The sequence below is a fragment of the Takifugu flavidus genome, chromosome 18, assembly GCF_003711565.1.
Source record: "Takifugu flavidus isolate HTHZ2018 chromosome 18, ASM371156v2, whole genome shotgun sequence".
Lineage (NCBI taxonomy): Eukaryota > Metazoa > Chordata > Actinopteri > Tetraodontiformes > Tetraodontidae > Takifugu > Takifugu flavidus.
The window spans coordinates 393,947-410,266 of record NC_079537.1 but is presented as its reverse complement, the minus strand read 5'-3'; the positions used below and the strand labels follow the sequence as shown (position 1 = coordinate 410,266).

At 38.2% G+C, this 16,320-nt stretch overlaps 1 protein-coding gene across 2 annotated transcripts; it reads right to left on the bottom strand.

The window, feature by feature from the left end:
• Window positions 1-3,466: 3,466 nt before the first annotated feature.
• grb2b (growth factor receptor-bound protein 2b) lies at window positions 3,467-16,045 on the bottom strand. 2 transcript variants are annotated; one of them, XM_057014367.1, is made up of 6 exons: window positions 15,826-16,045; window positions 14,136-14,381; window positions 9,516-9,613; window positions 8,952-9,074; window positions 8,293-8,461; window positions 3,467-6,126 (listed from the first exon to the last, which is right to left on the bottom strand). In XM_057014367.1, exons 2-6 carry the CDS (start codon window positions 14,211-14,213, stop codon window positions 5,932-5,934), a joined length of 663 nt encoding a protein of 220 aa, XP_056870347.1. In that variant the 5' UTR covers window positions 14,214-14,381; window positions 15,826-16,045; the 3' UTR covers window positions 3,467-5,931. The 2 variants fall into 2 exon arrangements, with proteins under 2 accessions (XP_056870347.1, XP_056870348.1); XM_057014368.1 differs by having other exon boundaries at window positions 15,627-15,831.
• Between the last annotated feature and the right edge of the window lie 275 nt (window positions 16,046-16,320).

The window sequence follows — 16,320 nt, the reverse complement described above, 5'->3', positions numbered from 1 at the left end:
AACAAATACACTGCGCTCGTGGACCTGTCACGTGGTTACACTGTTCCCAGCGTGGTGGACGCGCTGAGCCGAAAGACTGTTGGCGTTTCCATCACTGCAACTATCAACCCAGAACACATAATGCTTCCATTTACACGACTTTAACTTCCGTGTCCAAATTTCTATTTAAGTGAGCATTCAGTTAGATGTTTTCAGCTCACGCACAGAAATGGCGGTGACACCTACGTCTTAGAAATCTGCACTGTATATGAGTGTTTGAAGGCACAAGACTGGCCAAAACAATGCAGATCGACTATATATAAACGCACACATACGTATGTTAATACATAGTACAAGAATGTGTATATATATTCATACATATATGCATTTGCATATAACATAACATCAAAGCAAATTACAGACCAAAGTTTCTGGAATATCACCGAAAATTTCGTCATCTGCTCAATATTTCCTCCGCAAAAGAGGTTAATAATTTCCGCCTATATATAGGAGGTTATATGTCAGCAGGTGTTTGTAGTTGTTAGCAAAATAACTCAAAAAGTTATGAACTTTGGAAACACAGAAGAAAATAATTACTAAAATAAATACTAATTTTAGTTTTGAACCTTTCTCCTGGTTGGAAAGCCAGGAAAGGAGAGAAGACATGGGAGTTGACTGAGAGATGTGCGGTAAGGAAACTGTATTATTTAAGCTCCATTGGGTTTGAATCCTGCCGACGTGATTGATTTTTAATACTAACGTGTTTTTGCATCGAATTTTAAAGCATATTTATTTACACGGTGAAACGACCATATTACAAAAAACGTGTACAAATGTATCTAGTTATTTTTGCTGAATGGCATAAATAACCCATATAATGTATAAGCCATTGATAAATTATTTCTATTAAACTGTGATTGCAGTAATTGAAAAGTAAAGAAAGTTGGAAAAGAAAATGGCCAAGTTTTCATGAAATGAAGACATTCGCCAGGAGGTGGCAGTAATATTCCATAAAGGGGGAACTAAACGTTGTCTAAATGAATAATAGATTTCGACATTAGGCAGCACGAGTTCGATAAATATGGTATAGTATAGTATTATACATAATATAGCTACATATACTAAAGTTCAGCAACTCAATTTGTTTGATCCAGTATTTGTAGTTACATTCTGAAATATCTGCTGGCTAGACAGGAATACAGGTCAATGGAGTTCGTCTTAAGACTGAGCTCCCCTGATATGAGAAACCTTTGACATTTTAAGACACCAGTTCAGTTGAGTGGCCAGTTCATCACAGGGCCCTGTATGAGCATTTGTGGTTTTGGTACCTCGGTCAAGGCTACCTCAGCAGTACTCTGAAGGTGTTCTGGCACCATTCCCCTACTAGCAGAACATCACCACCAAATCTTCAGAGTCAAAAATGTCAAGGTCTTCCTTTCATAGTGACCTACATAAACATTGCATTGATTTTAAATTAGATCAAATTTATGCATACTATAAAAGTTTTTGTACTCTGGATTGAATTGTTTCTGTCTACAAAGTACAACTAATCACAATGCCTCCAAAAATAAGTCACAATTTGGTTATATAACTTTTGATCCAAAGTCTTTTAAATGTGACCTATATAACAGTGCAATCAGTCAGTGGAGAAGATAATACAAACATCCCATAGGCTGACTAAGTGACAACAAAATGAATAGAAGCACCCGAGCAGTGTAAAATCTGTCCAAAGTCAATCTATTCCAGATGAGAGGGTCAGAAAGGCGACAATGATGTAACGCTGTCTACTTAGGGAAATACAAGCAAGGAATGTTGGCAGAGATGAACTAGTTTTGAAAATAAGAGACTCCAGGTACACATATCAACTCCTTAGGGGCTTTTCTAATTAGCGGTATATTATGGTCTCATGTCCTGAGATCAAGAAAAATGGTGTATTCCACGTGTCAGTTGGTATTATAAATTATATTGTGTTCCTGCTATGTCTGTTTGCAATTGTTTTCCATTTTTCAACTTAAAATATATTTTTAAAAATGACCTGGGGGAAGAAATCTTTTCAGGCTACTGCATACCATGTTTAGACAGCCACACATCTGGCATCATATAAGGGGAAAAAACCCTTTAATTGGAGTCTTCAGCTTGATTGTGTCTAATAAAGGAAGTGTGATAACATTTATAGTGGATAAAGCCTAAGGTATACCACACTGGTCCCTGCTGGTAAGATCTCAGTCACGAATCATATGTACAGCACGGTATTGGGGATTAGAGTAAGCCAAGAGGAGGCGTTGATATGTGAGTTCAACCAGAATATATTTAAGCAGCTTTCGCAGCTGTAGCTTAAAAATCAGCCCAACCATAAAATCTTGCTTCTGGTCTACTGATAAAACCTAAAACAGAATTACAAAACACCTCATTCTCTTTAAAATTAAGCAACTCTGTTGCAGAAACTTAATGAATTTGGAGGGGGAAAAAAAACTCCAAAAAAGAAGTTGATCTGATTTTAAAACAGTTTTAATAATTTATATTATTACTAATAAAAAAGACATCTAAGATGTTTTAATATCAATTTTCAGCTTTGCCACTTTGTCATTACGTGAATTTTATTGTCATCTGATTTTCGTGGCATCTACAAAATCTGTTGTCTATCAAGTTGTCCGTAACTTTCACTTTCTGAAATGTTAATATGAGTGTTCAGCAAATTAATCTTTGGGCTGTACCTGCAACATTACAAAGATTGTGGCTTGTGGTTATATCTATATTTTATGCTTTATTATCTTAACAATTTTCCAATGTAGTTTTCTCAGTCTTCCTTCAGCTTACACAATTTTCTATGCCCATGTAAATATTTAATGTTTTGTTCCAGAATGATGCTTTTGATTCACTAAAGTCGTCTTCAAAAAGACCTTGATCTGGGTCAGAATAATTATCAACTTCAATGTACAAACGCCTACATTGTTAAATGCCCAGTTTGCATCAAACACTAAAAAAAACAGGCTTCTGGGATAATTTCATTGGTCATCGTCTCTTCTGGTATTCTATTCATTGTTTTTGTTTCTTTAAAGTTGTCTCTGAATAAAATAGGCACCAGCCACTTTATTACAACTGTTCATTTGCTTTTTAACATGAATAGCTGATCAGCCAATCACACGGCAGAAAGTCAATGCATTTAGGCATGTAGACATTGTCAAGACAACTAGCAGAAGTTCAAATCGAGCACCTTAACGGGGAAGAAAGGGGATTTAAGTGACATTGAACATCCATGATTGTTAGTGCCAGATGGGCTGGTCTGTCTATTGCAGAAACTGCTGATCTAGTGGGATTGTCACCCAACCATCGCTATAGTTCACAGAAACGGATCCAACAAACAACATAGCCAGTGAGCAGCAGTTCTGTGGATCAAAAGACCACACCAGTTGCCACTTCTGTCAGCAAACAGGAAAATGATGCTACAATTCACACCAAAATTGCACAATAGACGATTGGAAAAATATTCCTTGGTCTGAAAAGTTTTTATTTGAGCTGCAACATTTAGATGGCAGCATCAGAATGTGGAATAAACAGTTTGACAGCATTGATCCATCTTGCCTTGTATCAACAGTTCATGCTACTGCTGCTGCTATTTTCTTGGCACACCATCATCCCGATGAGCATTGTTTAAATGTCGTAGCCTAACCAAGTATTGTTGCTGACCATGTCCATACTTTTATGAGCACTGTGGTGGATCATACACATGTCACAAAGCTCATACCATCTCAAATTGGTTTCTGGAACATGACAATGAGCTCACTGTACTTCAATGGCCTCCAGTCACCAGATCTCAATTCAATGCAGACTTTGACCCATACTGACATGATGGCATCATGCAATTGCTGCAGAATTTTGAGCTGCACATTCAAGATGCAAATCTGCTCACGTGCAGCTGACAATTCTGCAGCAACTGCATGATGCCATCATCTCAATACGGACCAAAATCTGAGGAATGCAACCCATACCTTGTTGAAAGTGGTCAGTGAGACATGTAAACATGTCACGTATTTGTGTGTTACAATGACAATATAATGAGCCGTCTCACACAGAAAGAAAAATCTCTTTTTATAATTGCATTTTATTAATTAAAAAAAAACAAAACAAAAACAAATGCAAATAAAAAGCGCAAAAACAAAACAGTATCATTAGATAAGACAAGGCAAGAAACATTTAAATAAGAGTTTCATGTTGGAGACAATCAAGGTGAAGCAGTTTGATGTAGGAGAGGAGCAAGGATAGATGGGACAGTCTGGATTATGTACACTCTTTCTCACTCAAGGATTGGCAGACCCCATAAAGTAGTAGGGGTGGGGTGGGCAGACTCAAAGTAGCAGGTCGGAGACACTGAAACACCAGAGAGAAAGGCACTATCCAGAGAGAACGACGAAAACAGTCCAACAAACGCTGTAAACAAAACACAGGGGCCTGGAGATCTAAATGTACGGCAAAAGTGCTCTACCATATGACACATTGGACTAAACATACATCAAAAAAAGAAAAAAAAAAGACATCAATATGGATCTCTCAACTTTTAGCACAAAGGACAATTTCTCAGTTTTGTCAACCGTTAGTCTTTGAAGTGGTACAGCTGCAAATCTGCACTGCTGGTTACATAATGGGACTGTCTGGACTCAGTTTCTCTGGTACATGGAGATAAATCAAGAAGAAGCACGCCTGCAGATGCATGCATATGGCGGCGGCTCATGCATTCTTAATGCCTGTACCCTGTCCACATACATCAATCTATCTAGAAATGTTTCAGCATAGCTTTAATAAAGATCCCTTGCATGATTGAGTAGTTCAGTTCTCCGATCCTGCTTCCCTCATGTTAATGTCTATGGACTCAAGTCAGCTACATTCACTGCCCAAGCACAGCGGCTGCAATAAATACATTGTTTATGAAAAGGTGGTTGACCTTTGTATACTGGGACTTGAAAAAGTTGAGTACAGGTAATCTTGACTGAATTTATGGCTCGACTTGCTGCAAAGGGTCTCTTTAAGAGAATTCATTTTACTTTTCTTGCCTCACAGTAAAGAGACATTATTCAATGGAATTTATGACCCTGGATAAACAGTGCATCTGGAAAAAAAAAAACCTGACTGACAATCTAACACATTCTAGCTACTAGGTCTCATCCAGACTAACAGATTGAACATAATTTACAAATTGGAAAAAAAAAATACAATTTGTGATAAAGGTAAAACAGACATAACACATAGAAATATATAATATATATTCTTAAAAAATGGATTCTCTTCTATAGTTGATTTATTTATACAGCCGATGGCTGATATACAATGCAAATGTGCCAATCTTAAACATGGAAACTTCAGACGCAGATTGCATTTTTTTTTTCCTCTTCACGTTTGTACATTTTAAAAACTTTTTTTTAAAAACTTTTTTCAACATTTTTTTTAAAACAGGATTCATCTGCATTTGGGTAATTAAAAAGGCATGCTGCAAAAAAGAAAAGGCAGAATGTTAAGAAGTGAAGGAGAACATAAGTACTTGGGAGAGGAACAATCATTTGGTAATCTTGAAGTTTGGAGCCCTAATTTCTGTTTCACAGATGGTTAAATCCTGGTCAAAGTATTCACCAAGGAAATAAACCACCTAAATACATCCAGAAGTACATTATACTCAGCGTCCAGCCACACAGTAATGCTGCACTACTTCTCCTTTGTTCCTCCAACTCTCACAATCTGTTTTTTTCCTGCATTTCTTTCTGTCTGCTCCTTTTATTGTGTGGTTTGACCAAGAACACCGGAGGGGGTGGATAGGATTCTAGAGGAGAGAGAGTTTGGATGGCGAGGGGAGAACTGGGGGAGGGTGAGCTGATGGTATCAAGAACAATAATGATGAAAATGGTGATGGTTGCTGTTGTGGTGGTGGGGTTGCCTGGTTGCCGTGTATATGGTCTTGACCATTTACATGTTCCGACTGATGGGCTTGACGTAGTTGCGCGGGAACATGCCTGTTTGGCCATTGCAGCCTCCTTTCCACCAGTTGGGGTCAGAGTTGTCCAGGACCTGGATGAATTCACCGCGACGAAAACCGAGCTCACCTTCCTCCTGAGGGTCAAAGTCAAAGAGAGCCTGCACATATGTTGGGTGCTGAGGCATCTGAAGGAGGAAAACAAAACAGGCTCACTGAAGGTGTGATGAAATAAAGGTGCAAACATAAATGGTGAATACGACCAATCCCTCTTCCTGAATTACTCTATACTTTCATTTGTTTCAACAAACGACCTACAAAACTCTACAATTTAAAAACTTTGACAGTTTTTGGCAAAAACCTTCTTTTATGAAACTCCATTCACAGCTAACTGCAACATGTAAGACAGAGAGCATTAGTCTTTTAATTTAGAAGATCTAAAGCTGTATTCACACTATGTGAGTGATACAATTAGCACATCCAGTTTACATAGTCAATACATACAAGAGTGAGGATGCCAATTCAAGTTGGGCAGTGCAAATCCTGCGGCGAATATGCAATGGAAGCAAAATTCCCCATATCCCCTAATAAAGTTCAAAATATTCTACTTTTTACGGGAATTTGCCTGCTGATTTTTCCCCTATGTCATGACTTCATCATCATGGAGGACAATCTATTGTCGCCAACTGTCACACAAAGCACTGCGCATGTTTAGCTTACTTGCAATTTTTTGAATAGATCATTTAAAGCGTCCATAAAACATGTACCTAAAAGAAAAGAGGGCAACAGAGAAAAAAAGCAATACCTCTTTAACCCTGACAGACACGCACTTTTCCAACAGACAATAGGTTGCAAAGTGTATATTTTTATAATTTTCTAAAGAAGAGATCTAAATCATCTTTCTTTTATGTTCTATTGCATACAACAATGGTCTTGACGACATTTGTGAAAAATCTCCATCACGCATTTATTGTGAAGGCACTTAAACCTCAATGTTCAAGACATTCAAGCAAAGATACAATTGCATCGTGTCTTAATTTAAGTTCTGATTTTAACTGGTAAGCACAGCCTGTCTATGACCCTCGTGGGTTTGATCAGAATGACCAATAGAGAGTATTTCAGGATGATTTAATTGTCGGTGAATGGGTGAATGAGACTAATAACATTCTCAGTGTATGCTGAAACACACCAGGCCTGTGAGTTCAGCACTGGACAGCTCCACAACAATGGGTGTGTGTCAATGTGTTCAACAGATGACACAGACTCTCAAGATAAGGTTCTAACATTAATATAATGAGTCTATGAAGCTGTCCCCAGGCTCCAGGGTTGGGACTTTGTAGTCCTGAAGACTCTGAACCAATGACGCTTGAAAACAGAAGTTACGTCCTGCAAAGGACTTGGAGGTCTTCACACTCTGGAAACCTTCATCCTAGTTTTAAATAAATCCTGGGCAATGAGTCTGGACCATAAAGTTTAATGAAACCCTTCACCAGTGCTGGATGATAAGCTCTTGAAAAGCAGATTAAGTTGTTTTGGAGAAAAATCCTGTTCCACCTTGGCTTTAAATGTCTGTCTCAGTAAGTAGAACATATCAACAACAGGTTCATATTAATTACACCAACGTTTACCTGTATTTAAGGGAGTCTATTCCTCTGGGTCTCCACAATAAGAGATCTTAATTTACATTTTGCCAGAAATTTCAGCTGTGGAAAGTTACAAGCTCGGCACTTTCCCTACCCATTCCCACAATTAAATCAGGTACCACCATGAATCTTAATTTGGATCATTAATCCAACATTTATTCAGTAGTAAAAGGTTTTTATCAAAATTAGGGTTATATTAGTTTGTTACATTTGCTTAGAGTAAAAAAAAAAAACTGTTTTTAGATTTGATGCTGTGATTTAGTTACATCACACAAAGGTTCCAGATGTCTTCATTAAATTGTATTTTTAAAAACATCATTACAACTTACATATCCTTATTAATATATATATTCTACATACTTTTGTTTGAAGCATGTTGCCGTCTCTGGGAACCTTTTTCTTTATCCCATAAATCATATCATCACACTAAATGCTTCAAAGGTCTTTTGATGGGATGTGACAAAAGCCAAACTTGCTTTGTCTGTTGCTAAGAATGCTACATTTTCTATTTTGGAAGCAATGAAAAGGAAGTGACATATTATATCATGGGCAAGAATTGGCCCAAACAGTTTTGGTTATGTAGAAATCTATTTGACTGGTTTAAACCCTGTTGAAAATGCCAGAAGGATATACAGAGGAAAACTTATTTTTAATCAAGCAAGATGTAACAATATTGTAGTTCTGTCACTATGTACAAATGCATAATGTTACCTGAGTGACTTGCTCAATTTCTCGCAGAAAGATCTGCTGATTGCGGGAGACTGAGGTGGTGCGGTGGTACTCTACAAGCTCGTTGAGGGAGTTGAACTTCACCACCCAAAGAAAATACTTTCCAGCACCGTCACGAAGAACTTTGAAGTGCTGGACATCATTTCCATACCTGTATAAGGTTAGGACAGAAACCCATGAGGAACATAATACTTGGTCAGTCAGACCTCAGCCAGAGAGCTAGATATTGGAGTGGTGAAAATGGGAATGAGGATCTTGGGATTGGGGACTACCAATGGGATTGATCCATTCTGTTGATTATTAGCATATTAAATTCATTTAACTTCAACACCAGGCACCTAAATCAGGACATTCAAGCTGAATTTCAAATCTGTGTAACAATCTCAATGTAAATCTGGGAATGTCAAATGTAAGTAATAGAATTGATTTTCATGGGAGACAAATCTGTCTTAATCCACTTGAGTATGAAATCAACCACCTACACCTGGCAGACATTGGCTGAAGCTGTACTGATGAAGACGTGAACCATATCAAACACACGTGTGTATACTGTGTGTATACTGTAAATACAGTTACTCAAACCAATGTAAATGTGAATCACACTTTATTCTTCATTGGTGGTAGATTGTAAAACTACTTACTTCACAGAGAGTGAGAAGTCACCTGGCGCACTCTCGCTCTCTCTGATGAGGAATGCTCCGTCCCTCCTCTGTTTGTTGAGTATCTCTTCAGCTTTGGCACGAGGAATCTTTCCATAGAACCACCTGCAGCGGGCAGAAAACAAGGGAACATTTACCAGGCTGACACACTTGTAGTCCATACAACCTTTCTAGTTTTGTGCCATTTCTGCAGACATTAAATAGAAATTAAAATTGATTTAACATAGTGTAGTAACAGTTGCAAAAATTAGTTCTCTGAATAAAGTTTAGACTTCCATGGATCAGAAACTGCTTTACTGTTAATTGCGAAATACTGAAAAGATTGCGAAATACACAATATTAAGTAAGTGAATGGTTTCCCGTTTCCTTGATATAAGAAAAGGTCATGCCCATATGACCAAATGTTTTCTGGGTAGGTATTCAAGCAATTTATATCCACATCAATATTCCAAATGTTTTTCAAGAAGAATCTTAACTGAAAATCCAGACCAGTTCAACACGATAGCTATACTGTGTGGGTTTTGTTGCAGTTTGGTTAATACTTACGGATGGGCTTTCATTTCAATGTAGTTCTTGGGGATAAAGCCATCTTTTCCTCTTAACTCTGCTTTGTACCAGTTTTGATCATACTCTTCATTTAATACCTTAAGGGGGGAAAGCATCAAGTTAGTGACATAATCATTTCAAAAACCACTGTCAATCTGCTAAATTTAGCTTTGAACAAAAACCTGTAACTAAAGGAAATTTAACAGCTATAAACTTTTCAGTGACCATTTTACAAAACATAAAAACAAATGCAGAAGTAGTTTAGCCAGAGTCTCAAAATGAGTTCTACAGATTGATAAAAGGCAGTCATAGCTGCCAGAAACTCTCAAACACAACCTGCACTCTGCATCAGCACAAAGTTTTGGTTTATTTATTCTTTTATGATAAATTATTCTGTTGACAATGACAATTTGGATCATGATAGATAGATGGCTATAGATGCTTGCAACCCATGAGGAAGAAGCATGAAGGAATAAAATGCCTGTTTGACAGGATCCTAAATTCCCAGAGAAGACTACTGCAACTGTCTGAGCCCCGTCTCTTTGTTTCCAGTCAACACCGAGCCACGTGTATGTATGTGTGGTGACTGATATGAATTCTCTTTTGAATTCTCTCTTTTCTTTTTAATCGAACTGAGCCTCAATAGTTGTAGGAACAGTTGTATCTTGTCAGCAGATGCATCTTGTCAACAGCTGCCACTGGATTCTTCCCGACTGAACCATTGAGAAACCATTCAGCATTTAACATCACATGACACCAAACACATGTATCACTTACCCTCAACCCAGAAAACATCACTGTATTACAATAAATTGCATAACTGTGTTAATACAATACTGAGATACTTTAAAAAAAAAGATTTTTTTTGGAATGAGGAACTAAAAAGATTACTGAGACATAATAAAAATGCTTACAAAACATTTTTAAAGATTCTAGAATTGCTTACAAATGATAAAACTAATGCATAAATGCATGAAACTGTTACTGCACTATGGATGAGGATGACAGAAATATTCATGCACAAGTGTCCAATCAATACTGAGATAATGAGTGTGCAGAAACGAAATGGGCAGGACACAAAAAGAAAAAGCTGCTACATGGAGATGTACGGTAGTGAATGTAAGAGCAGGGATTACTGTGGAGTGCAACTTAATCTGACTTCAATAGCTCAGCCAGATAGACAAGATAAAGCCTTATAAACGCACCAGCATTCTGAGTGCGTCTGGGTTTAGAACCAGGGCGAACAAGGCAACTTCAGTTCATTCTGACAGATGACAACTATGACAACATTGAATGAAGAAAATACATCAACATTTGACCTATGGCACCACTATACAAACTAAGCTCACATCAACAGAAAATTCTACTCATAAATGCCCCATTAAATCCAAAAATTAAAATGTAAACTAATTTGACATCGGTACACCTGTTCCATACTCATGCTAACATGAAGAAGACCGGTGAAGTATTTTTTTTTTAGATGAGATTAAAAATGGAACATGTTATCCTGGGCATTGATGAAGTGAGACTAAACTGGAAGAGATAAAACCGAGCTCATGTTTATACTAAGAGATATAGTAAACACAATTTCCTGTAACTTTGAATATTTTTAAACTGCACAACAAAGGAGTAGACAAAACAGGTGACAAGAAAAGTCAAATTTGAGACAAGGCTACATGATCAAAGATTTGCTGATCAACACTAACCGTCAGCTGAGAGGATGTGAATCTATTTATTTAAGGAAAAGATGAGAACAAGTGCAGATGCTGAGTGCCATAGCTTAAATCTATGACTAGATACACTACTGCATCGACTTACAACCATTTCTTACAAGCAAGGATCAAAGGAAAATATTTAGGCAGAAAGATATCTGTATAGATCTCTTGAACGGCCCCCAAAGTCTGTTTATTTTAAGAAAAACTCTCATACCACAGTCTCACTTCCTCCTATTTCAACGCACGCACTGTCACAATATGTAAATTGTAAATGTGCTCCCACATTCGGACTATTGCTCCTTATTCAATATGGTTTTAGTCAAATTTTAAAAAACCTTAAACTGATTGTCTCAAACAAAAACAATTATTAAATTTACAATAAAATAAAACGTATGGTATATTTTAGGTTTACCTTGTTCTTACACGCATTATAATGGCTTTGTCTATTAATGTGCCTTTACTTTGCTTCTCATCAGCACAGGTTTAACATTCATTCTTTTTCTTAACCCCTTCTCAGCCCCGTCCCCTACAGTCTTGGCTACTGCCGTCCCAACTTCAACTTTCATTTTCTAAACTGCTTTTCGCCTATTGTTGTCACGGGAAGGGTGCACACATGGTCGAAGGCAGGGTACTCCTGTGGATGGGTCGACAGCTCATGACAGGGCCCAGGTGAGGATTTTGGAGGTTCGGGTTTGGTACCTTATTCAAAGGTACTCTGGCAATGCTCTGAAGGTGTTCAGGAACCCCCCTACTACTAGAACATGTTTTTCCACATTTTTGGAAGCTCAAAATGTGCAGAAACGTTAGCATTGTTAGCCAACAAGCTAACCACCCGAGGCATGTTGAGCTGCTGCCGCCAGTTGGGCTTGTGCCCTCCTCCCTTCCCCTGGGAATTCACCACCGCACTCTTGTGAGAAACACTTTAATATATCAACAAGTTCCACTCAATAGCTAAACGTTCTACAATATCCACCACATTAAATTGTTATTTAATTAAATTATTACCGATACTAACCTTCTCATCAAAAGAAATGCTGTCTACAGACACTTTTAGGCCATAAGACTGTTGAACTGTAGCAGTCACATTAGCACACTGGAGCATTTTTAGAAACATTTTAGGTTTCTTCCGTTTCCTCATCTTTTGTTTGTTCTTCCTTTTATTTTACTTATATGTTTAGATGGGTGCTTTAATATTTCATTTCCAGTGACTGTTGCTGTAATTAATGTGCATGACAATTAAATTTTGAATCACATCATCTCTATCCTGCTCAACATTTGGACTAAAGTTCCCTGGGAAAAAAACCTTACATTTGTATCACAAAAGTCATGTCTCAACTCCACAGATATTACATACATATAAAGTGTTCATCTGGGTGCTATCTCAATGAGAGAGACCCTTTCTCACATCCCAGCTGCCTTTAGGCGAGGATATACTCTGGTAGCCAGCTCTTTGCAGGTCCATAATACAAAGACAACCGACCATTTGCAGACAGAGGAAGACCTGGTGAACGCCACACAGAGAAGTCCCTGGAGATTTTAACCCATAACCCTCTTGATGTGAGGTAACGGCGCTCATTACCACACCACCCATTCTAAATCTAATCTGTTGTGCATGTGCAAATGAGTCTGAAAGGAGAACAACTGCGACATGAAGTGAGCAGATACATTTCCAGGCAGATTCACAACAGGTGCTGATTCTGTCCGACTAGGCACACGCGCCCGCCTCACCAGAGGGGATGACTACCTCAATGGGCTGAAAGAAGAAAACATTCAAAATGCGATTGAAAACATCAGACGTTTCCCATAATCTACTTCAGTGCAAGAAAGTAACAGTGTGGTAACCACTTAGACATTGTTGTGCTAAGCACCGAAATAGGGAAATATTTGATTGGATTAAATGTAACGGTTAAATGGCTAGATCTACAATTTAAAAACAACTGATCTAACCTGTCTGTACTTAACGAAGCTGTCCACGTCATATGTGCCCTGAAAGTAAAAATCCTTTCATAATTTTCCATATATCACATCATTTCTTTTCATCAACTACTGCAGAAAAGCAAAGTGGCTGTTCACCACAGCCAACCCACTGACCATCAGGTTAAGAACGGTCACCCTAATGTTACGTAACCAAGCAGTCAGCCATCTACCATAGAACTGGTATCTGGAAACTGACAGTTACTCTATTCTGAGGATTTCTCAAATGCGTTGCTTACTGCCGTCACTCTGATCGCAGATAAAGATTGCACTCTCCTTTCCACATTTCACTCAATATGGCGATAATCGTCAGAGAAAATGAGTAAATATGACTAAGCTACCAACGTACTTCATGAAAAACCTTTTAAAGCACTTTAGGAGACTTTAGGCCTCAGGAAAGAGCCCATAAGGAACAACTTAAGGATCACTCTCACAAACACAGGGTGAAACTTACCAAGTGTGCATGTTTCTGGGCTGTGGTTGTGAATCACAGTACTCATAGAAAACCCGAATAAAAACATGCAAAGTATACATACATAGGCTCAAACCTGAATCAAATACAGAATATTCTTGCAGTAAAGTTACCATGCAAACCACTCATTTGAATGCCTAAATGTAGGTGACGTTAACTAGCACACTGTGGCATGATAAAGCTGTAATTTGAATCTGACTTTTTGCCAGTTCTGGCTCATTCAGCGTCACTAAAATAGCAAGTGACAATTTGTCACCTTATACAATAGTGTAAAACACAAATCAAATATACATGTAAACACCAAATACAAATGAAATTTTTGCTCTTTTTCAGTAAAAATGTGTATACTGTACATGAGGTTCTCCTAATGCACATTGCCGCACCATAAATGGCTCTTACATCAACTTCATATGGTCAACACAATAGCTGTATCTTAAAAACAATAAAATTGTCAGTTACCTTAAGGATATCTCCACGTTTGAAACTTAGCTCATCATCAGCAGTAGCTTTAAAATCGTACTTGGCAACGGCCTCCATGTTCCTGCTTTGCACTAGCAACTGCTTGGCTGGCTTTTAAAGGGCTAAATAATAATCTTAAAAAAGGAATCCAGGCTTTGGTGATTAGATGTCTTTCTAAGTCTCGCCCCCAATCTATGACCCGTTCCTTTAGTGCTTGGGCCTCACATAAAGGTTAGGGTGAGGTACCTGCAAACAGAAAGAGTGACAATCAAAGGTAAACACTGACACAACAAAAACAAAACATTTATAAAAAAAAATGTGAGCAATAAATATACAAAAAATATACATTTGGTAAAGTATAATATTAAAATTTGTATTGGAAAGAATACATTGAATATACATGCAAAATGTCTACTTCCCTCTGCAACTCTTTTACGTGCTCATTTTAAAACCTTATTCCTTTAACAACACTGTAATTCTGAAGAAGTCATTTTGTCTAGACATCACATGATTTATTCACTTGTGCTGTTGCAATGTCCAGAACAGACATGTTAATGCGCCTCCTAACCTGTAAACGCGACACACCGAGACCTTCCTGTACTCTGCTTGAGAGCCATTAACCTGGATTGACAGAATAAGTCACTTAAACATCGCCTGATAAAGAGACTGACTAAAGCCCACAGTTGTTGAGTTGAATAGATAAACCCATGTTATCTCATTAAGCTGTTAGCTGGTATAACATGTAGGAGCTCGTAAGGATCACACTGAAACTGCACGCCTTTACACAGAAGAAGGCCAATAAAGCGGTTATTTACGGGACATTGTTATTTTATACACACACACACACACATATATATATCTATATATATATATAGATATCTATATATATATATAGATAGACAGAGAGAGAGAGAGAGAGAGAGAATTGGTTGCTGTCGTTCCAACATACAATCGCATAATTTGTGTCCTCAACTTCTTTTACAACTCCTTTCTAGAAGTCTCTTGACCTGGACGACATTATCCATTTGCAGTAAAAAAACAAAACAAAACAAAAACAACAACCCAAAACCAAAACATCGAGTTAACCGATTGCTAATATATCTGTAGATCACGCAAACAAAACGCACCATCGACACAAATACGACGAAGCCATAAAAAGAACGGAAAGCTAGGATCCAAGGAGGGAAGCAGTCTTCAATAATATAATCCAGCTTTTAAAAAATACCTTCGTTTGAGACATTTTACATTAATTTCACATTATTGTCCAAAACCCTCTGAGGGAACCTGAGCGGATCGCGTCTGTTCTGAAAGACAACAGCCTTCCCAGCGATCAACGACGCCAAATTCTAGCATAAACCGCTTACGAGCACAGAACAATAACGCTAATGCAGTACGGCTATCATAGCTTAAAATGTTAATAAACCAACAGCAAACACTGCCCGGTGACACAATTAAAAACATGTCATATTTTCAAGCACACGGGTGGCTCACCAACGCCAGAGGCCTCTGCGCTAGCTTCACGATGGCATATGTGAACGGGAAGATAACACTTTTTAATAGCGCTATTAGCTGTAGCTGCTAACATAGTTGGATGATTAGCCTAGCACCCTTCACTGAATTTTCGCACTCTTCCTCGCGCAAGGAAATGAGGTACAACCTATACATTACGAGCAACATTGAAATTACTCACCACTCGATATATTCTATTTAGATACTGCCACCGTATAAGAACAGGCGATATTATGTAAAACTCCACTCCCTAGTTCCTCTTTGTATTCAACAAACGATGTACGTCTAATGTCCCCCGTCCTCAGAAGCTGAGCGAACGTAGCTCCTCAAATAAACTTGCGTTGATTTCCGCTTCCTCCTCCAGCTGCTAGGCTGGTCCTCCTCCCGCTGCTGGTTGGTCCTCCTCACGCTGCTGGTTGGTCCTCCTCACGCTGCTGGTTGGTCCTCCTCACGCTGCTGGTTGGTCCTCCTCCCGCTGCTGATTGGTCCTCCTCCCGCTGCGGATGGAGCCCCCACCAGTCTACTTTTGCCAAACGCATTGGAATACGTACAACGATCATAAGAAAAAGGAGCAGAAAGTAATCTGTTGAAGGACATGCAAAAATCGGCGACCAGAGAAACAAGAAGATATGATCAAAAGGTAGAAAACAATTTATAGTGATGCAGCAAAACTATT